Source organism: Oryctolagus cuniculus, chromosome 12, assembly GCF_964237555.1.
Source record: "Oryctolagus cuniculus chromosome 12, mOryCun1.1, whole genome shotgun sequence".
In the NCBI taxonomy this organism is placed as follows: domain Eukaryota; kingdom Metazoa; phylum Chordata; class Mammalia; order Lagomorpha; family Leporidae; genus Oryctolagus; species Oryctolagus cuniculus.
In genome coordinates, this window is record NC_091443.1 from 109,218,231 (window position 1) to 109,238,674 (window position 20,444).

The following is a 20,444-nucleotide window of genomic DNA, read 5'->3' on the forward strand; positions in this document are numbered from 1 at the left end:
GGGCGCCCCGGGAGCCCCTCCGGGACCAAAGCCGGGCGCACACCGGGACGCCCCCATGGGTAAGTCGCTGGCGGCGGGCGCAAAAGAGGCCGACTCCACGCGTGGGCGGAGAGCCCACCGGCGACGGGCGTAGCGAAGGGAAGGAGGGGTCGCGGCGGGACGCGGGTCAGGGGCCGCCGAGGGCCCAGCGGCGGGCGTCTCCACCGCCGGACCCCACACGCTCCTCAGCGGCGCGCGGGAACCGCCGGGCTGGACACTGTCTTTGAAACAAAAAAAAACGAAAAAACCCACAAATGCCTGTCCCGCGACTCGCGGGGGCGGAAGATGCGGGACGCTGCCCACAGAGAGGCGAGGCGCAGCGCTCCCGCGGGGCAGTTCGAACATCCCGGAAGCCGCGCCCTCCCCGGAACCGGAAGCGTCGCCGCCACGAGCCCGCCCGGGGCGGGGCCACGGCGGGGACTGCAACTCCCACAATGCAGCGCGGCGCTTCCGGTTTCCGGCGCGAGGGCCTGAGTGAGTGTTTACACCGGCGGCCCTGCGGCCGGGTTCCTTCCGCGGGACGGGTGAGGGCGCCGGGCCCCGGGTCGCGCGGGCTGCACGGGGGGCGACTGGTTAACTGGCCGCGCGAGAGCGCTGGGGTCGCCGTGGGACAGCGCCCCTGCCCCCACCCGTCCCTGTCCGTGATCGTGACCGGGTCTCGATCGCGGCGTCGAGTGGAGGGATGGTGCTGCCCGCCTCGGGAACGCGTGTCCGGCTTCAGTGAGCGCGGTGCATATAAAAAGCCCCCTTCCCGCATCTCTTCCCTGTCTTGAACCTGGGGTGGGAGGTCCCTTGGGGGTGCAGCCTCGTGGCCTTTTCCGTCCTCTCTGCTGCCAGAGGCCTGCTTGAGGCGGTAGCGATGCCTGTGACAAGGGCCTGACCCGAGTCTCCCACCCTCAGAGGTTCCCGATTTATTTTCTGGCCGGCCGTGTGTACCAGGGACGGAGACCCTAAAGGCGGCAGATTTTAGGGTCTTCTTGGCAGTGTGGGGCGGGGGCGGGGGCGCTGATGGGAAGCTGTAGCCCCCTTTGCCTCCAGGGGGCAGGGGACGTGGACACGGAGGAGGTTGTAGGTGGGTCGGTCTTGCTAGAAGTGTGCCAAGAGGCCAGAAAGGGAAGAGGACACGGGTGAGCGGGCCTGTGCCCTGGGCGGTGGGCGGTGGGCGGCGAGGTGGGGCCGGGCGGAGCTCTGATGGGGCGGAACCTTCAAGCCGGGCCGTGCAGGTCAGAGCGTGGAGCCGCTGGAGCGGTCATAAGCAGAGAAGTGACCGGACCGCACCTGCGTGTCAAAGCGCTGGGGGGCCGGCCCGGGGGGAGGGGCAGCGGTTAAAGGCCCCGCCCGGGCGCCGCCTCCCACGTCGCAGTGCGGGGGTTCAAATCCCAGCTCCTCCTGCTGCACTTCAGCAGGTGAGGGCTCAAGGAGCTGGACCTCGGCCATGCACCTGGGACACGTGGGTTGAATTCGGGGCCCCCAGACACTGGCCGATGGGCAATGGAGAGTGGCAGGTGTCTGTTTCCGTGCCTTGCAAATAAAATGTAAATAAATCAGGTTTACGATGGTGAGTTGGGTGGCCTCGTGGAGGTTTGGTGAGAGGCAGCAGGCAGAGAACTTGCTATGAAGCCGGGAGTGAGTGGGTAGACGAGAGGGGGCTGGGTGGTTTCCTTTGGGCCTCAGGACATTCCTGTGGGGTTGGATGGTGCTGCAGGCCCCTGCTGCCCGACGCAGGATGAGTGCTGGTTCTGGCCCAGATGCTGCATCCCGGGCTTCAGGACACCTGTCTCAGTCAGCCCCTTGGCAGGTGGGCGTGGTGGGGAGGGGCCTGAGCTCCGGCCACTGAGGCTGTGTTCTTTCACAGGGAGAAAGAGAGAGCGCGAACGAGAGAGGATGTCTCTCTCAGACTGGCACCTGGCAGTGAGGCTGGCTGACCAGCCCCTGGCCCCCAAGTCTGTTCTCCGGTTGCCAGAGACAGAACTGGGGGAATACTCGCTGGGGGGCTACAGTATCTCCTTCCTGAAGCAGCTGATTGCCGGCAAACTCCAGGAGTCTGTCCCGGACCCCGAGCTGATCGGTGAGCCTCCGCGTCGAGGTTGGGCGGCTCTCGGCTCTCTCTGAGGAGGGCGCTTCTGGAGTCCTGGGCTTGGATTTGTCTGGAGGTGTTGGTACACCAGGGACGTGCGTGTTGGCTGACCAGACACACGTGTCTTACAACAAAGCGGCTGGTTGCCGTCTCAGTCCGTGTTGTACTGACCGCTTCACCACCAGCTGCTCGCCTGTGACCTCACTGAGCTCTGCCTCTCGAAGGGCAGACACCTGGGAGGGAGGGTCGGCCGGGGAGGACTGCTCAGCGGGTAGCATTCGGGACGATCGATTGGAAGGTCTTTTTTGTTCTTGCATTGTCCCGTTCATTTGAATCTCGCAGCGTCCGCAGGGTTAAGCTGGAAAGCTTTTCTGTGCCAGTTTCCGTGTAACTCCATTTTATGAGTTTGTCCTAACAATTGTTAAAATCCATTGATTGAAGCCGGCATTGTGATACCGCCGCTCGTGATGCCGGCATCCCATACAGGTGCCGGTTTGAGTCCTGGTTGCGCTGCTTCCAACCCAGCTCCCTGCTAATGCGCCTGGGAAGCCAGCAGATGATGGCTCAAGAACTTGGGCCCTTACCACCCACGTGGGAGACCCGGATGGAGTTCCGGGCTCCCGGCTTCAGCCTGGTCCATCCCCGGCCATTGCAGCCATGTGGAGAGTGAGCCAACTGATGGAAGACCTCTGTCTCTGCCTCCCCCTCTACCCGGCTCTGCCTTTTGAAGAAAGAAATTTTTTTTTTTTTTTGACAGGTAGAGTTATAGACAGTGAGAGAGAGAGACAGAGAGAAAGGTCTTCCTTCCATTGGTTCACTCCCCAAATGGCCACTATGGCCAGAGCTGCGCCGATCTGAAACCAGGAGTCGGGTGCCTCCCCCTGGTCTCCCATGCGGGTGCAGGGCCCAAGCACTTGGGCCATCCTCCACTGCCTTCCTGGGCCACAGCAGAGAGCTGGACTGGAAGAGGAGCAACCGGGACTAGAACCCGGCGCCCATATGGGATGCCAGCGCCGCAGGCGGAGGATTAACCAAGTGAGCCACAGTGCCGGCCCCAAAAGAAATACTTTTTAAAAAATCTATTAAATAAGAGTGTCCTTTAAAGTGTACATCACTCCCCAGCTGTCTGTGCGACCAAAGTAAGGTTCTCCGGGGCCAGAAACTGTACATTGTTGGAGGAGCAAACTGTAAAGGGGCGGTTCTTCTCAGATTTGATCTACTGTGGCCGGAAGCTGAAAGATGACCAGACCCTTGACTTCTATGGCATCCAGCCTGGGTCCACTGTCCACGTCCTGCGCAAGTCCTGGCCTGAGCCTGATCAGAAACCGGGTGAGTAGGGGTCGGCCGTCGCACAAGTGGGCGGGCCTTCTGTGAGGGAGGGGTCAGCGTGCTCCCCAGGCAGCAGTAGGGGGGTTGGTTTGTTACTTACGGGATCAGACCGCGTTGGTAAACAGAGTCCCGTTTGGGCCTTGCTGGCCGCTGCGGTGAGATGTGTGTAAGTTCCACTCACTGCCCTCGCGGGGGTTGGAACGTGGGTCTGGTCACAGTGGCTCTGGGTCCCTCCTTTAGTGTTGTTCTCGGCCCCGGGAAAGCTCCGCTCTTCCTTCTCATTGGCAAATCCTCACGCACGTCCGCCCCTCGGGCCCCGTCAGCTGACTCCCCTGCCTTCCTGGTGTGCACGTGGCTCTTAGCGTGTGCAGAGCTCCGAGGCCTCCTGATCCACCCACAGAAGGCGCCGCTTGGAATTCCCAGTGGAAATCTGTTCGGCGTACTAGCTCCCCCGCCCCCAGGGTAAAGCCACGTTGTGTGAGAGAGATTGACTTGTTCGACTCGCTGTTGTGATGTTCGCGATCGCTGTGACGAGCTGTCAGCCTAGGCCGACATTCCTGCCGGGAACGGGAAGGACAGACCATCTCCTGACGGCAGCGAGGAAGAGAGGGGCAGCCCTGCAGTGCTGTGGGCCTGGACACCTGCGCCGGCCGCCGGCCTCGCACAGGGACACCTGCGGCCACTGTGGGTCAGGCCAGAAGCAGGGTCCAAGCCTAACGCCTGGCCCAGACAGCCCCTCTCCTGGCACGCTGCCTTTCCCCACGTGCACCTGTCGTTTTCCTTCCTTGTAGATGAGAGTTCTAAAAGACGCCCAGTCGTGAGATCACCCCACTCTGCCTCTGCAGACCTCCCAGCCCCAGCCCAAGCCCGAAGCCTGCGTCTCTGGCTGGAGCAGTGGGCCCAGCTTGCTCGGATGCGGGCGGGCCGCGTGCTCTCTGGCTGGAGGAAGTTGACAGAAGGAAGAAACATGTGTGGCTCCCGTGAGCCAGGCTTTCCCTTTGATGCCACACTCCATCATCCCAGCGGCCCTGCAGGGGCGGCGGCGGCATGAGCGCTCCGTAGATGCAGAGGCCTGCAGGGGTATTATTCAAGGTCACCTACTCAGAAAGCAGAGCTGGGGCGGGACCTGGGTTTTCCTGGCCTGCAGAGCCTGGCTTCTTCCTGCCCCTCTTAGCCCGTTGCCAGCTCGGGATAGGACGAGGCCTTCTCCTGGACATTTATGTTTGAAACAGATGGACTTCGAGATCTCGAAAGAAATTGATTTGTGACACCATTCAGACTTTCTCCGTGGGCACTGCTCCAAGGAAGCACGTCTCTGGCTCTCCTGCTGGATGGGAGCCAGCCCTAGATGTCCTCGGTCCTGTGGGGCGGGAGACGGAGCCCTGAATTCAGGGTCTCACGTCAGCCTGCTCTAGGCCCACGGGTGTGCACGTGCCCCGAGCTGCAGTCCCAGGCAGCCGCTTGCTGCTCCTTCAGCACCCACATTCTGCTTTGTGCGTGTTCCTGCTGAGGCTCGGGGTACCTTCTTCCCCCAGGAAACACCTCTGCGGGAGGCAGCCGTGTGTCCTGGCCCTGCCTCAGTGATGGCCGTCCGCCGCCACGTTCCCAGTGTCCGAGCTAGGACGAGATCTCCGCTGGCGTGTGTGACCGTGGGCTTGTCCGTTGCATCCGGTCTCCTTTCTCCTGCCAGGGGCTCCCTGGTGGCGGGTTCTTGCCTGCAGTCCTGTGCCTGGCCCAGAGCCAGGTGTGGGCTTCACGCGCAGCAGGTGCCTTGGGTCACTTAGGTGCATATTTGTCGAAGGAGGCACCCTCATGAGGAGCACCGAGCCAGGGGCACGCTGCCAGGTTGCACCCCGGGGTGCTGTTCCCCTCGCTCTGGGAGTGTTGCCCTGGAGCTGGGTGGTGCAGAACGTGTAAGGTCACAGGGAGCGGCCTTGAGCAGTGCCCAGGGTGAGCTTCCCGCTGCTCCCCTCGCGCCACTCACATTTCTTCCCCTGTGAAGTGGGCTGATGTCCTGAATAGCGAGGGCACCCGGCGGACCCGAGACAACTGCCGGACCTTCTCGCACACACGGGTAGAAGTAATCTGCGCCAAAGCAAACTGAGCTTTTAATTCCATTTTCCATGAGCTTTCTGGAGTGCCCTGTGTATGGGTCGCAGTGTCCAGGGGTCGCAAAGGAATTTGGGGCCTGTTGACACGCTCGCTTTGGGGAGTGTGCTGAGTTGGGTAAGAGCCTGGAAGTACAGCGTGTTTTGTTGTTTGTATATTTCTTTAAGAGGGAAAAATAATATTTAGAGAAACCTGAAAGAAAACATCTGAGAGAAGCAGTGGCCGGATCCTGCCTCAGTGCTGTTTTCCCTCCTGTCTCCTCCAGTTGGGGGCAGGTGCTGGGCTTGGTGTCTGTGACGTACTGTGACACGGTCGCTCCGACTGTCACCACGCTGGCCTGGCAGAGTAGTGTCATACATTCTCCCTTTGAATCTGAGAAGCCTTGAGTCCCTGCCGCGGGCTGGCCATAGCGCTCTCTCCTGGCAGCTGGTTTATCTACTTGAAGGTACTCAGAAGAGAGTGCCGTCTTCACATGGTTGGCACAAAGCATTTTTTGTGAATGGCCGCTCCTTCCTGGGGAGCGAGAGGGAAGGGAGCTTGCAGACCAGGCTGACCTGGGCACGGGCTGAGGTGGGGCTGCCACGGGCGTGGGGCGGGGCCTGGGCTGTGGTCGCTGACGGTGTCGTGTCCCCAGAGCCTGTGGACAAGGTGGCTGCCATGAGGGAGTTCCGGGTGCTGCACACTGCCCTGCATAGCAGCTCGTCCTACAGGGAGGCGGTGAGTGTGTGAGCACAGGCGAGCGGTGGGGGTGGCGGTGGGACGCCTGCTGCACAGCAGCTGGGAGCTCCTGGGGAGGTTTGGCCCTGTCTGTCTGCCTCCAGAGAGCCAGTATCAGCCACACTGGAGAGTCTTTTTTTTTTTTTAATTAAACATTTGTTGGCCAGCGCCACAGCTCACTAGGCTAATCCTCCACCTAGCAGCGCCGGCACACCGGGTTCTAGTCCTGGTCGGGGCGCCGTATTCTGTCCCGGTTGCCCCTCTTCCAGGCCAGCTCTCTGCTGTGGCCCGGGAGTGCAGTGGAGGATGACCCAAGTGCTTAGGCCCTGCACCCCATGGGAGACCAGGAGAAGCACCTGGCTCCTGCCATCGGATCAGCGACGGTGTACCGGCCACAGCATGCCAGCCGCAGCGACCATTGGAGGGTGAACCAACAGCAAAAGGAAGACCTTTCTCTCTGTCTCTCTCTCTCACTGTCCACTCTGCCTGTCAAAAAAAAAAAAAAAAAAAAAAAAAAAAAAAAAAAAAAAAAGATTTGTTTATTTGAAAGGCAAAGTTACGGAGAGTTACAGAGAGAAATCTTCCATCAGCTGGTTCACTCCCCAAATGACTGCAATGGGCAGGGCTGGTTCAGACCAAAGCCAGCAGCCAGGAGCACCCTCTCCCAAGTGGGTGCAGGGGCCCAAGGACATGGGCCATCCTCTGCTGCTTTCCCAAGTGCATTAGCAGGGAGCTGGATCAGAAGTAGAGCAGCGGGGACTCGAACCGGCGCCCACATGGGATGTCAGCGTCGCCGGCGGCGGCTTCCTTTTAATGATAGAGCTAAGACCTCTGTCACAGAGAGAGGGTGGTGACAACCGAAGGGTGCACGCCCCACCTCTGCCAGGCCACACCCAGACGTTGCCTGAGCTGCCTGCCTGCCGCCCTTACTGGGTGGGATTCCTCCCCGGGGAGGGGGGCTGCTGAGTACAGCCGTGAGCGTCGCAGTCGGGGCGGAGTGAAGGAATTGTGCAGAGACGGAAGGGACTTCCGGGGCTTGGAGAAAGCTGCGCTCCTGGGCCGTGCTGAGCACTTGCGTTTCCTGTGTTAGAACTGCACACGGGGGCAGCCCACGGAGACGGAAGGTTTCCCGTGGCCCTGCGTTTTCTATTTTTGTTGTTTGCTTCCCTTGCTGGAGCGGTGTGTGTGTCTCCAGAGCCCTGCTCCCCGCGGGGTGCACGTGGCACGCGCTTCGACCGGGCCGTCCCGCGGCAGAGTGGGTGCCTGGGGAGGGCCCTGGGCTGCGGGGAGAGCTCAGCCCTCCCTGCCTCCTGCAGGTCTTCAAAATGCTCAGCAATAAGGAGTCTCTGGACCAGATCATCGTGGCCACCCCGGGCCTCAGCAGTGACCCCATTGCTCTCGGTAGGTGCGGGCCTACCGAGGACGTGGGAGGGGTTGGGAAGGAGAAACCCGGAGGAGCCAGTCTCCCTGCAGGCACTGGTCTGTGGGAGGAGGGCGGCATCAGGGTTGCTCCGTGCGCCCAGCTCTCTGAGCGAGCTCAGTCCCACGGCGAGACAGCGGCCCAGCCGGCGTGGTGAGGCGAGTAGAGGACGCATCCTGCACGCCGTAATGGATGAGGGAAGCCCTGGGGTGCGGGGAAGGCAGCTGGAGTGAGGGCCCTCGGGGCTGCACCGTGTGGGGTGAGGGGCGGGCACGCTGCTGGGTGCTCTGAGACCTGCAGGGTCTGGCCAGAGTTCCGTTCTCGGGGAACCCCTGTTCTCTTTCAGGGGTGCTCCAGGACAAAGACCTCTTCTCCGTCTTCGCCGATCCCAACATGCTCGACACGTAAGTGCGCCCATCACAGCCCTGCAGTGGTCAGGCCCACTGCTCGTGGGGCCGTCCCCCAGGCCGTCCCCCAGGCTGTCACCAAGGCTACCTTGGACACAGCCAGTGCTCCCTACCAGTGGATTTGACCAACCGTGGATTGAAAATGCTAAAAAAAAAAAAAAGAAGGAAAATTGCGCAGGTTTCCTTGTCGTTTTGTGACGACTGTGCGTGTAGCTGGTGCTGTGTTAGGTGCCCAGAGTGACCCCGAGAGGGTTCTGTGCCTGCACTGGGACGTGAGCACCTGTGGGGGTTTCTGTCTTTGGGAGGATGGGCTGAGGGACAACCGTCTGTCAGGAGGGCAGGAAGAGCGAGGGCTTCTCGGGCAGTGGGCAGCCCAAAGCCCCCTCCCCCTGGGAACTGAAGGCCTTGCTGCCGCGGCCGGGGCAGGGAGCAGGAGGGCAGAGCTCCCTGGCGGGAGACGCCGAGGACGGAGGAGTCGAGGGGCAGGCGCCCCACGCTCCCGTGCGGCCGAGCCCGTCTCCTGAGTCGCCCTTGGTGTTTTCCTGCCCTTGTCCCAGGTTGGTGCCTGCTCACCCGGCCCTGGTCAACGCCATCGTCCTGGTGCTGCACTCGGTGGCAGGCAGCACCCCGATGCCGGGGGCTGAGTCCTCTGGCCGGAACCTGCCCTCCAGCTCGTACCGCGACGTGCCAGGTGAGCCCCAGCGCCGGCGCTCCGGCAGCTATGTTTAGCGCTGGCAGAGGGCGTTCCTTGGGAGCGCTCGGTTTGAGTCAGGAAGTGCATCTGTCCTGTAATTTTCCGAGGGGAGAATGAGCTGACGGATTTGGAGAGTGACTGGCGCTGTCTGGAGCTGCGCCTGTGCCTTTCTGTTCTTCCTCCTGAAATCTGTTCGCCCTCCTCCAGGTGGCTTCCTGTTTGACGGGCTCTCTGACGACGAGGACGACTTCCACTCAGTGAGTGGCCTGGCTGCCTGCCCTCTGGGGGTGACGGCCCGAGAGTGAGCCCTCCCCGGGGCCAGGGTTGGGTCCTGCAGTCCCTTTCTGAGCCCGGAGCTTGGGGAGTCTCTCCCAGAACACTCTGGAGTGCGGCGGGGTGGGGGGCTTCCCTGGGAGTTTCCGGTGCCGCCCCCCCACAGAGTCTCTCCCACCTCCAGAGCTCCCGGCCCACGCCCTCCAGTAGCGCGTCCAGCTCCCGCCCAGCGTCCCTGGGCTACAGTGGGGCGGCCGGCCCCCGGCCCATCACCCAGAGCGAGCTGGCCACTGCCCTGGCCCTGGCCAGCACCCCGGAGAGCAGCTCCCACACGCCAACTCCCGGCACCCAGGTATGAAGAGGGCCGGGGTGGCCACGGCAGGGCTCAAGGGGCGCAGCTCCCCAGAGGCGGAGTGGGTCTGCCCCTGCTGGCCCTGGGGCTGGGCTGGAGTCCGGGGGTCTCAGGGCAGCTCAGCTCACTTCCTGTTCGGGAGCGCGAGTGGCACCGTCTCCCTGCCCTGTAGAGCCCATGCCACGCCGGCCCCGCCTTTCTCTGCTGGAACTGGCGTCCTGGGCCGGGCTGGGGCTCAGAGTCTGTGTCTCTGGAGCAGAAAAGCCGCGAACTTTCCTGGCCACGTGGAAAGCCTCTGGGTGCCTCGGGGCCGTGGCCCAGCGGGGAGACCGGTGCTGACCCCTGCTCTGTCCACAGGGCCACTCCTCAGGGACGTCCCCGCTGGCCTCGGGCGCGCAGCCCGGGACGCCCATCACCAGCGACCTCTTCAGCCAGGCCCTGCAGCACGCCCTGCAGGCCTCCGGGCAGCCCAGCCCACAGGTCAGTCCGCCCACTTCCTGTGCGGGGCCCCCATCCCTGCGGCTTCGGCTCCTGCCCCCAGTGCTCACGGCCGGACTGCCTGCCTGACCCAGAGGACCATTGGTCCATTCAGGGAGCCGGGCCCGGGGCCAGCAGCCCTGCTCCCTGTCCCAGAGGCCAGCTTGGTGCGGGTCCGGGAATGGTGAGGCGAGAAGCCCCGCCGCCCGGGGAGGGCCCGGGCCAGGGGGCGTTTGCTGAAGAAGCAATGCTGAAGCCCCTGGCAGGGGCAGGTGTGTGAGGCCGCGAGGGCACGGTTCCAGGCACAGGTGGCTCCTTGCATGAGCAGAGTCCGGGTGCACAGCTGCCAGGAGCCGGGCGGAGAGAGCAGGGCCTCGGCGGGTGCCGGCCCAGGAGCTCACGCTGGCTCTGACCGCGAGCGGGCCCGGGGCACGCGGGGGAGCGGTTGGCCTGACGGATCCTGGTGCCGGCGCTGTCTGTCCTCATGGCGAGCCTGTGGGCTGACCATCGCTCCCAGCCCTTGTCCAGGGTCGCAGAGCTATGCAGTGGGGAAGGCAGGGTTCCAGCGCCCGTGGTCGTCACTGCCTGGCGTGGCCCCGTGAGCAGTGGGGGAGCCGCGGGACACGTGGGCACCGCTGGGGGCCTGCTCGCTGCTCCCGGAGCTCCCTGGCTCCGCCCGCCTGTGAGGTGACTCCGGGTTGACGTGTGCGGTTTCTCCTCCACGCTCGCACCCTGCTGCTGCTCGGGACTGGCGTTTCTAACCCAGCCTTCTGCCCACGTGTGAACGCCTCATTTTCCCCACGTTGTGTACGCCTCTGTCAGGAGATAGGAGGTATTAATGAAGCCAAGGAGCGCTAGTGGGGGTGCGTTTCGTCAGGTCCTCACAGGGGAGAAGGCCGTGCAGGGCGGACTCACAACCTAGGGGCCGTGAGACAGCAGAGAGACGAGTGTGAAGTTGTAACGGGGACGACTTCTTCATGGCAAAGCAAACAACCCCACGCAGGCTGAAGCTACCTGGGGAGGCAAACATCGCGCCAAGGGCAAGCTCGCCTGTGCACGGGAGGGGGGCCGAGAACGGAGGAGCAGTGAGCCCGCAGGAGAACAGGCCGGCTTGCTGCGCAGGGAGTGCAGGCGCCACTGGGTCCCAGGGCGTCCCCCGGCCCCTGCGGGCTCCACCCTGGGCTGTGCGTGTAGATGACGTTTGAGCAGTCGGCGGCGTTAAGGCGAAAGATTACACACAGCTCGGCGGGGGTGGTTTCAGGACATCCAGGGTTGTTAAGGAGTTATTTTTATCATCTCGTGTGTGTGTGTGAGAGAGAGAAGGTACAGCAGGAGAACATGGAGTGATCTGTGTCTTGTCTTCGGGTCCTCATGTTAAGGCTCTCTGGGAAGCCTGCCCCAGCCTGTGGCCTGTGGCCGCCCGTGCTCCGTGGCGTCACCCCGGGACCCCCTCCCTCGGGGCCCCGCTAACCGCCCTGCCCCCGTCTTTCCGCAGAGCCAGTGGCAGCCCCAGCTGCAGCAGCTGCGTGACATGGGCATCCAGGACGACGAGCTGAGCCTGCGGGCCCTGCAGGCCACCGGGGGCGACATCCAGGCGGCCCTGGAGCTCATCTTCGCAGGGGGAGCCCCGTGAACGCCGCCCCCTGAGCTCCCAGCAGGCTGCAGGGGTGGCCGCCGGCGCCCCTCCCCTCCCCAATATACCTGATGGTCAGCTCTCCCACCTCGTCCAGCGCGTGGCCTTCTTGGCTGGTCGGAGCTGGGGGCACGTATGGAGACAAGCGGTGTGTGGGGCCTGGTACCGTGGCACCGGGGAGCAGGCCTGGTCCTGGTTCTGGGCCCGTCGTGAGATTCGGGGTGACACACCGTCATCTTGGGGAGAAGTTTCCAGGAGTGGCCCGGACTCAGGTGCTTTGGGTGTGGCAGCCTCAGGGTGTGGCCAAGGCCATGGCAGGGCTGCTGCCCAGTCACAGCTTGACCACAGAGGCTCCTGCCCCAAGTATCCGCATGTAGAGAGGGGCCCAGTAGACTTTCAGGGGGAGCAGTGGGAGTTGGCGGCCCCGCGCATCACTTCCCTCTCAAAGGCTTCCAGAAGATTCCCTGTCCCTCCCCTAGTCCTGCCGAGCACCCTCTGATGCCGGACTCGGGCCCCGGAGCTGCTCCAGGAGGCGGGTCCCTCCCTGTGGCTCTGGGAGCTGACACGGCGCAGGGCTCCCTGGGCTGTCTCACGCCTGCTGACGTTCTGAGTGCACTGACCCGTCCTGGCCACTCAGCTTCCTCTCGTCTCGCTGGGAGGGAGGGTTCACCCCTCGTGGGGACAGCCTGCTCACCCGTCCACGGGCGCTGCTTCCGGAGTGGGGTTCTGCTTGCCCCTCTGCCCTGGCCTGGTGGGGACCCCAGCACATCACGTTCTTTTCTCTGGATCACCCCCGGCTTATCAGTAATGGGTTTATTTGTTTTAGTTTATTTTCTCTGTATTTGAAAAATAGAGACAGATCTTCCATCTCCTGGTTCACTCCCCAAATGCCTGCAACAGCTGGGAAAGCCAGGAGCCCAGAACTCACTCTGGGTCTCCCATGTGGGTGGTGTCGCCTGCCGCCTCCCAGGGCGGGACATCAGCAGGAAGCTGGGTCCGGACACCTTCAATATGAGACGCAGGTGTGGCCTGGGTGGGACGCTAGTCCCTATCTTCTCTAGGAAATATGAAGTCTCTGCATTTCTTTCATTCTTTTTTTTTTTTTTTTTTTTTAGACATTAAAAAAGTTTTAAAAACAATTTGGAAGGCAGAGAGGAGGAGATACCTCATCTACTAGTTTACTCCTCCGATGCTCACAATAGTCAGGTGTGGGTGAGGCCGGGCCAAAGCCAGAGCTCACTCCATCCGGGTCTCCCATGTGAATGGCAGGGACCCAAGTACTTGGGCCACCACTGCTGTCTCCCAGGCCGTGCGTTCTCAGGAGGCTGGGGTTGTGGTGCAGAGGGTTAAGCTAAGCCTTGCGCTGCTGGCTTCCCATGTCAGGGCGGCTTTGAGTGCCAGGCACTCAGCTTCTGATCCAGCTCCCTGCTAGTGCGTCTGGGAAAGTGGTGGAAGACAGCCCAAGTGCTTGGGCCCCTGCCACCCCCGAGTGGGGACGCGGATGGAGTTCTGGGTTCCTGGCTTTGCCTGGCCCAGCTCCAGTGGTTGCCATCTGGGGTGGAGGATCTCTCGGCGTCACCCTCTCTCTGTCACTCTGCCTTGAACCCAGGAATTCCAGTAGGGGATGCGAGGGTCCTGAGAGGCCAGATGCCCACCGCTGCAGTTCTCACTGAAGCCTAGGATTAGCCTGGCAGCAAGGACTCGACTCTCCGGGCCTCTGTGCGCCTCAGGGGTCTGCCTGGAGCCCCAGCTGCCTCGTGCTTGGGAGCAGAGACCAGGGAGCCCCCACCTTCCACCTTTCACTGACCAGTGCGGTTCTTGGGGGCCCGAGTTGTTCAGGCGGGGCCCACACAGCCTCCGGGTGCCCGCCGTGATCCCAGCTGCGGGGGGCTGGTGTCCGTTCCACAGCGGCTCACCCCCCACCCCAGCACGAGCCCCTGGCTCCCTCCCCGCCCCCTCGCCTGCCCCTGGAGCTGGTCCTGCTGCTTCCCAGAACTGAGCAGCCCCATGGCTTCCCTTTCCCTCCTTTGTCAGGCCTTTCCTCCAGGGGCTGGCCTGCTTCCTGCACGGCGATGCCGAGCCTGACAGGTGCCCCCACTGAGTCTGGGGCTTTCCGCGGGCCGGGGACGCCTTCCTGACCATTGTCCCCCTCACTCTTTCAACAAACACGGAGCCTCCGCTGTGTGCCAGGCCAACATGATGGCGACAGCCAGGCCAGGGCCTGCGGGGGCTCACAGGAAGGGGCGTTCCCTGGGGCTCCCAAGCCTGAGGGGCAGGAAGGTGCGTGTGCTGAGTGCTGTGGGGAACAGCTGGGCTGGGGCGTCGGGCTTGCCCTCAGTGCATAAGGGAGACGAGAGCTGGAGGAGGGAGAGAATTTGTGATTTAGAATTAATAGTGCACTCGCTGCTGTGCACAGATTGGGGTGGGACTTGGGAGGGGGGCTTTAGGGGTTAGAACAGGTCTTTGGGAACTGGGAGTGTTCTGTTGCCATCTCACTGAGGGCATCACAGGATCGGGAGGTGGCATGGTCTCTCTGTGGTCTCAGGCTCGGGACAGGGACAAGCTGGCCTAGAAACCCAGGTCTGTGTCACTCGGAGCTGCCCACGGCCCATGGGTCAGGCTGGGTTGGGGTCTTATGGGGAGGGCACCCCTCGAGTGGCTTCCGGCAGGGCTGTATGTGGAGGTGGGGGGAGGCCCAGACTGCCGTGTGAGATACCAGCAGCTGCGTGGAGGCTGGACTTGGGGGAAGTGAGACAGGGTGGGCGGCCAGCTAGGAGGCTCCTGCCTCAGCCAGAGCTGCGGCGGGGTGGGGGGATGCGAGGTGCGAGGGACAGACCAGCTCCGTGCGTGCGGGGGAGCAGCAGGCAGGCTGAGGGGGAGGTGGCACAGCCGGAATCAGGAGCTGGGTTGGGCCTTGGAAGGCACCAGCGCTTCTCAGTGCCTGGAGCCCCCCACCCCCCAGGTGCCATGGGCAGGGGGTGGGGCTGTCCTGGAGGCCACTGGATGTCCCCAGGGCTGACAGCAAAAGTTAAAGGTGCAGTCTGGGCCTGTGTGGGGAAAGGTGGAGGCAGAGGAAGGCCAGCCTCAGCCAACAGGCACCGATGGGTTGCAGATGGGGCGGGCTGGACCGGGGCTCGCCAGAGCTGAGCTGGAGGGAGCTGGCCAAGGAGGGCCTGGTGTGGCCGAGGGGCCTTGAGCCGTGGTCACCTCGAGGGGACCTGGCGGAGCCGCTCTGTGGGTTGAGGACGGAGCAGGTGGGCAGTGGGGGGGGGGGGGCAGAGGACTGCTGGCCGTGGTGGTGAGCAGCGCGGTTCAACAGAGGTGAAGCTGGAACTCATCACGAGAACTTTTCTAGGAAGCTAAGGGAAACCAAAAAAAAGGAAGAGACCCCAAAATAGAATATGCAAATTCACAGAAATGGGTGAATTTTCCGAACAGATCCCTTCTCCTGATATAACTCGAGATTTGGCTGGGCCGACATGGGCTGGGCTGGCACAGCTTGCTGGGCACATGGGCCCGGTTCTGCGCCTTGCCGCAGCCCCATCTGGCCTGGGCCCCAGACCAAGCTCTCAGAGCCCTACCCTGACGTGGCTTCTCACTCCCTCTGTCTGCTTCCCCAGCATCTCCGAGAGGCTGGGCCCCACTGCCCCGCTGGCCTTGGCTCAGCCCAGCCCCTCGTCCCGCAGGCCGTGCCGTCGCCAGTAACTGCAGCGTGTTCTACAGTGACCCAGGCACTGGCCCAGTCTACCGTGGCAAAGCTGGCTCCCAGCAGAGCCGTACATGGTGCTCATCTGTCAAGCGTGCGCTCTGTGCCAGGTGCCGAGCAAGGCACACGCCTGTGCCATCTCGGTCTCCCCATCAGCCCTGGGCAGGAGATGCTGCCACCCCCATGGGCGGATGAGTGCCTCTCGTGAGGACGTGGGTGCTGGGGTGCTGGCCTTCCCCGGTGTGGGTGGGACTGGCTCAGGGTGGCTCCCCCAGGAGCCAGAGCTCGAGGGGAGGGAGGCTGAAAGGCAGAGAGAAAGAGGTCCGCTCACTGCTTCACTCCCCGAATGCCCACAACAGCCAGGGCTGGGCCAAAACCAAGATCTGCCACGTGGGTCGCGGGGACTCAAACACCTGTGTGTGCCTTAGCAGCCGGCACCCCATCCGGGCACTGGGATATGGAACGCTGCCGTTGTACACAGCAACCAAGCACCTACCCCGACCAACTTCCTTGACTTATGTCAGTGGATATGGACAGTGTGTGCATCCCAGGTGGCAGGCGCTCATGCAGGCCTGGGGAACGTTCTAGACACAGACAGGACGGGAGGTCGTGGCAGCTGGGGGGGGGGGGGGGACTTGCTTCTTCCTCTGCCGGTCACAGACTCAACCTCCCCGTCTTCCTCAAGCCTGCAGCCCAGTGTCGCTGCCGACGGTGTGACGGCCGAGCATCTCCACCCAAACGAGGCAGTGCCTTCTGGGCGCAGAAGTGAGGCCACTGTCTACCCCGGGCAGGGAGGGGCAGTCCTCCTCAGGGTGGGACCCACACTGGACTGCACGGAACCGGGGGTCGGGCTCAGCATTGACGGATCCTAGCAATCAGCCCAGGAGGGGCCTTTTTGGAAGTGGGATTATTGACCCCAGGGGTTGGGGTGGGGTGTAAAAGCTGCGAGCTCTCTGTTGAAATCCCCGAGGAGCGGGCTGGACCTGCAGCCCCAGAGGGCAGGCGAGAAGCCATGTCGTGGCTAAACGAGGTGGCCCCGGAGTGAGGGAGCTCACCATCACTGGGGGTGTGGAAGCAGGAGTGGCGCTGCGCCGGCAGGGCAGAGGTGTGGCGCTCCCAAGATCTGTGGTTCCCGGATCACTCATTCGCAAAGGAAAAGTGACCTTGGACTGACACCTCCCACCCTGTCCCTCTTGGCCCCTGCAGAGCTGCGTGGCTCCACCCGCAGGCAAGGAGAGACACAGAAGGCAGGAGCTGCGTCCACCTCTGGCCTCGAGGGGAGCAGGGTCAGGAGGGGAAGTGATGCTAGAACTCCTCTGTCTCCCTTCATCAACACAGAAACTAGGCGGCCAAGCTGGGCTTCATCCCCGGCCTCCCTGCCGTGTCCAGCCCAGAGATATTGAGTCTCGATGGGCTCCACATGACTTCCACGAGATGCTCTGGCTCGGGCTGTGGGCGCTGGGAATGGAGTCTTAGAGGTGGATCTGGGCGTGGTTGGCGTCGGGGAGGAGTTTATCCTGCGAAGGTCTGGGAGCCTAAACCTCTCTCTCGGCTGGGACGCGTCTGGTCCAGAGTGGCCACCAGGTGGCGCTGCTTCCACAAGCCCAGTGCTACCTTAGTCTCTGGAAGGTACCCATCCTGTTTTTGGGGTGAGCTGACAACCCTGCCCAGCACGAAATAGTCCTCTGTGGATTCCTCTCCTCTATCTTGTTTTAATTCGAGAGGCAGAGGGACATCCTGGCATTTGGGAGTAAGCCAGGAGCCAGGTCCCCCAGCTGGGTGGCAGAAACCCAATCACTTGCGTGTCCACCACTGCCTCCGAGGGGCCGCAGGAGTGGGAAGCTGGCGTCAGGAGCCAGAGGCACGCACAGAACCCAGGCTCGCCAGTGGGGATGCAGGCGTCCCAACCAGCGCCTTAATGGGAGAAATCCACTCCCCCCCCCCCCCAATCTTTACGACTTGTCCGGCACTGCACTTGGCTGGCTGGACTCAGATCTCATGGGTGGTTATAGGCCATCCAATGAACATGCAGCCAGAGTGACAAGGACAGAGAGGAGAGACGGGGGCCGTGGTGCTGCTGGGAAGCCCTCACCATCAGGGCTAGGAAGGCCAGTACAATCTCAAGAAGCCCTTGGCACCGTGGGTCAGGCTGTCCCCCGGGAGGCGTGGGCTCCAAGCCGGCCAGGGTCAGGAAGTGGGCACTGGCAGAGCAGGGAGGGCCGGGCAAGCTGTGTGGCCAGGGCCTGCTCAGTCAAGGAGATTCCCTCTACACTCCCCGCTGGCTGTCCCCAAGAAGCGGCACGCAGGGTAGGGTGCTGGAGGGCCCAGGCGGGGACCTGCACCTGCGTGCATTTGTCTACATGTAGTCTCTTGCTTCGGGATCATCTGCAGAATCTCAGCATCGACTCGAGGTGCGGCTTCTCCACGGTCCCCAAGGATTGCCGCTGATGGCGATCGCCCCGTGGACCGGGCAGGTGCCCCTGCAGTGTCCTCCAGGCCTTCCCCTGGCCTGCCTGCTCTCTTGGCCAGGGACAGCAGTGGCAGGCAGTAGCCATGGGCTGTGGGAACTGCCCGGCCTCCGGGAGCTGCTTCTGATCCTGGGAGCTGGCATTCTAGGGTCACTGTGTCCATGACCGCGGAGCGTGGCCGCGCGTCTGCGTGCATTACCTCTGCCCCATGTCCTCACACCCCGCTCAGGTCTGTTGTTCTGGGGCCTGGTCCCTCCTCGGAAGCCATGAATTGGGGACTGAGGAGGAGGGCGAGGAGGCTCAGGGAGCCCAGGGTTGGACAGCACTGGCCCCGAACGGCGAGAGGCTGTGGTTGGAACGTGTGTCCAGCCCAGAGTCCCTGGATCTCAGGCGCCCCTCCCTGGATTTGGCTGTGCCTCTGCGGCCTGCAGGGCCCAGGAGGTGACCTCTCGGAGGCTTTATCCTCAGGGTCAGAGGCTCCAGGGTCAATTCTTCCTCCCAGTGCCCTCCCCGCCGCCCAGCTCTGTCAGCATCCAGCACCTGTTGTTGCCTCCGCTGGCCCGTTTCTCCTTGTTGGCAGTGTGTGGGGACTGAGCCTTGGCCTGCAGTGCAGCCGCCGACGCCATCCCGATGTGACCTCCCTGGGCTGTCCACACGGGAAAGTCGGCGCCCGGTGCTGGCGCTGGTGCCTGCCCTGCTCTGTGGACCCTCTGTCCAGCGGCCTCCCCTCTGTGGTCCAGTTCTCGCATCCCCTGCCTGCCATCTGGCCCCGGCCCTCTCTGCCCAGGTTGGCCGACTCATGGTGCTCTGGCGTCTACCCTGGTTTCCATCTGCTGCCCTGTTGCTTGGGAGACTGAGGCAGCCCTGCCCAGCACCTGGGGACCCCGGGCTCAGTCTGGGTCCTTCTGAGGTTGGCCGGGACCCAGACAGGAGGGAGCAGCACCAGGGCACCTCACCCCTGAGAGCCCCAGCCCCACCTCTAAGCAGCTGTGTGGTCCTGGGCCCGGCTCAGGTCCTCTCAGTGCACAGCAGCAGTGTCTTAGAGGAGGGTGAGGGTGCAGCCAGCTAGGACGAGGCTGTGAGACACGCACCGCGCAGCATGCAGCGAGCACGTGTTGGCATGCTACCTACACTGCAGAGTGTAGGGCTGGGGACGCCTTGGGCCCCGCGGGTAAAGTCCCTGCTTGGGACACTCCCATGTTGGACTATGGGCTTGAGCCCTGGCTACTCTGCTTCTGACCCTGCTCCCCGCTAATGCAGCAGGTGATGGCCAAGTCCTTGGGCCCCTGCCACCTACCACGGGAGACCCAGGCTGAGTTGGGCTCCGGGCTTTGGCCTGACCCTGCCCTGGTTGTTGTGAGCATTTGGGGAGTTACCTGGGGGGTAGAAGATTTGTCTTTCTGTCTCCTTTTCTTTCAAGAAGAAAGAGAGAGAGAGAAATAGGGTATCTGAAATACTCCAGAATCCAACTCTTACAGGCAGGGTCGGCATAGCTGTCCGTGGGCTGTGTGTCGTGAGCAGCTGTGCTCCGGCCAATGCCGTTACTTTGAATGCATTTGGCTTCTTGGAGTTTCAAGGTGATTTCTTAGTTTGCCCTCTATGGCACAGAGAGCGCAGGTGGGAGGGGCTACCCCGGTGCAGCAGGTGAGGCTGCGGGCCAGACCCAGTGACCATCTCGGTGCTGGCCCGGGCCAGGCTATGCTGACCGCCTTGGGGGCCACAGGCTGGGGTGCAGCACTGAGGGGGCGGGGGGCGGGGGAGGGGACATCTTGATATTACTTCCTGCACCTGCTGTGCCCCCCCCACCGTGGGGTGGGAATCTCAGGGGGGGAAGGAGGAAGTGGAATGCAGAGAGCCAGAGCTAGATGCCCTGGCCAGAGCTGGGGCTGGGGCTAGGACAGCCGGCCCTGTGACTTTGCTGGTTGTCGGCAGTGTGTGAATCCAGTCTAGACCCGTGAATCCTGAAGGTCGAACGCTTGCTCACCGGCTTCTGCTACTCCCCCCCACCTCGCTTCAAGCTGAGCGCCCCCCTCCGGCTACATTTGCAGTGGGCACCTGCTTACTGCACCTGCTGAGCCTGGGCTCTCCCTAGCTTGGGGTGGAAGGGACCTTTGACCAAGGGCAGGCAGGTGCAGAGACAGGGACTGGGCCTGGCCCCGCGGTCCCTGAGCCCTGGAGAGCTCTCTAACGCAGATCTGACCCTCGGCGCCGGCCAGGCCAGAGTCCGGGGCAGGCCGCGGGAGGCTCCCTTCTTCCCACTTGGGGACGGGGCCTTCCTAATTATATCCCCCTCCGCGCACATGGAAATGAGTTTGGATTTTCTGAGCTTGCACCAGCTGGCTGGGGGGAGGCAGCCCAGAAGGCTGCTGGCTGGGGAAGGGAGGAGAAAGGAGAGGGAGGGGAGGGAGCCAGGCCAACACGGGTGCTCCGCGGGCAGCGCTGCGGCGGGCGCGAGCGCCCCGCACGCGCCCCTCGCCACCCCCCGCCCAGGGACAGCGTCCCGCGCCCGTGTCAGCTCGCTCGTACGAGCCCACGCTCCGGGAACCACAGCAGACCCCTGAGCCGGCCGCGGCGAGGTGGCCCGGGGCGCCCCGAGGGAGCCGCCCTGCCACTTCCAGGCCAGCGTCCTGGGCAGCGGGGAGCCCCCGAGCCCGCCTGGCGCAGGTGCCTGGCCCCGCGGCGGCGAAGCAGTCCGCCCGCCTCTGGCTCACTCGGGCTGCGGGCAGCCGGGGGCGGCGCGGGG

At 63.3% G+C, this 20,444-nt stretch overlaps 1 protein-coding gene across 3 annotated transcripts; it reads left to right on the forward strand.

Annotated features, from left to right (window-relative positions):
• Positions 1-431: 431 nt before the first annotated feature.
• UBL7 (ubiquitin like 7) lies at positions 432-11,614 on the forward strand. Of its 3 annotated transcripts, none has more exons than XM_008252404.4 (11): positions 432-513; positions 1,895-2,107; positions 3,326-3,445; positions 6,189-6,271; positions 7,588-7,672; positions 8,038-8,095; positions 8,656-8,789; positions 9,000-9,049; positions 9,250-9,417; positions 9,775-9,897; positions 11,390-11,614. In XM_008252404.4, the coding sequence occupies exons 1-11, from the start codon at positions 474-476 to the stop codon at positions 11,525-11,527; spliced, it is 1,212 nt and encodes a 403-aa protein (XP_008250626.3). In that variant the 5' UTR covers positions 432-473; the 3' UTR covers positions 11,528-11,614. The 3 variants fall into 3 exon arrangements, with proteins under 3 accessions (XP_008250626.3, XP_051690520.1, XP_051690519.1); XM_051834560.2 differs by having other exon boundaries at positions 455-563; XM_051834559.2 differs by having other exon boundaries at positions 497-768.
• The last annotated feature ends 8,830 nt before the right edge of the window (positions 11,615-20,444 follow it).

Bases quoted from the DNA above. Each gene is read 5' to 3' on its own strand.
- UBL7 (XM_008252404.4), top strand. From the start codon at position 474: ATGCAGCGCGGCGCTTCCGGTTTCCGGCGCGAGGGCCTGA. The intron at 2,108-3,325 runs GTGAGCCTCCGC...GGTTCTTCTCAG, and splicing joins CCCGGACCCCGAGCTGATCG to ATTTGATCTACTGTGGCCGG. The intron at 9,418-9,774 runs GTATGAAGAGGG...CTCTGTCCACAG, and splicing joins CGCCAACTCCCGGCACCCAG to GGCCACTCCTCAGGGACGTC.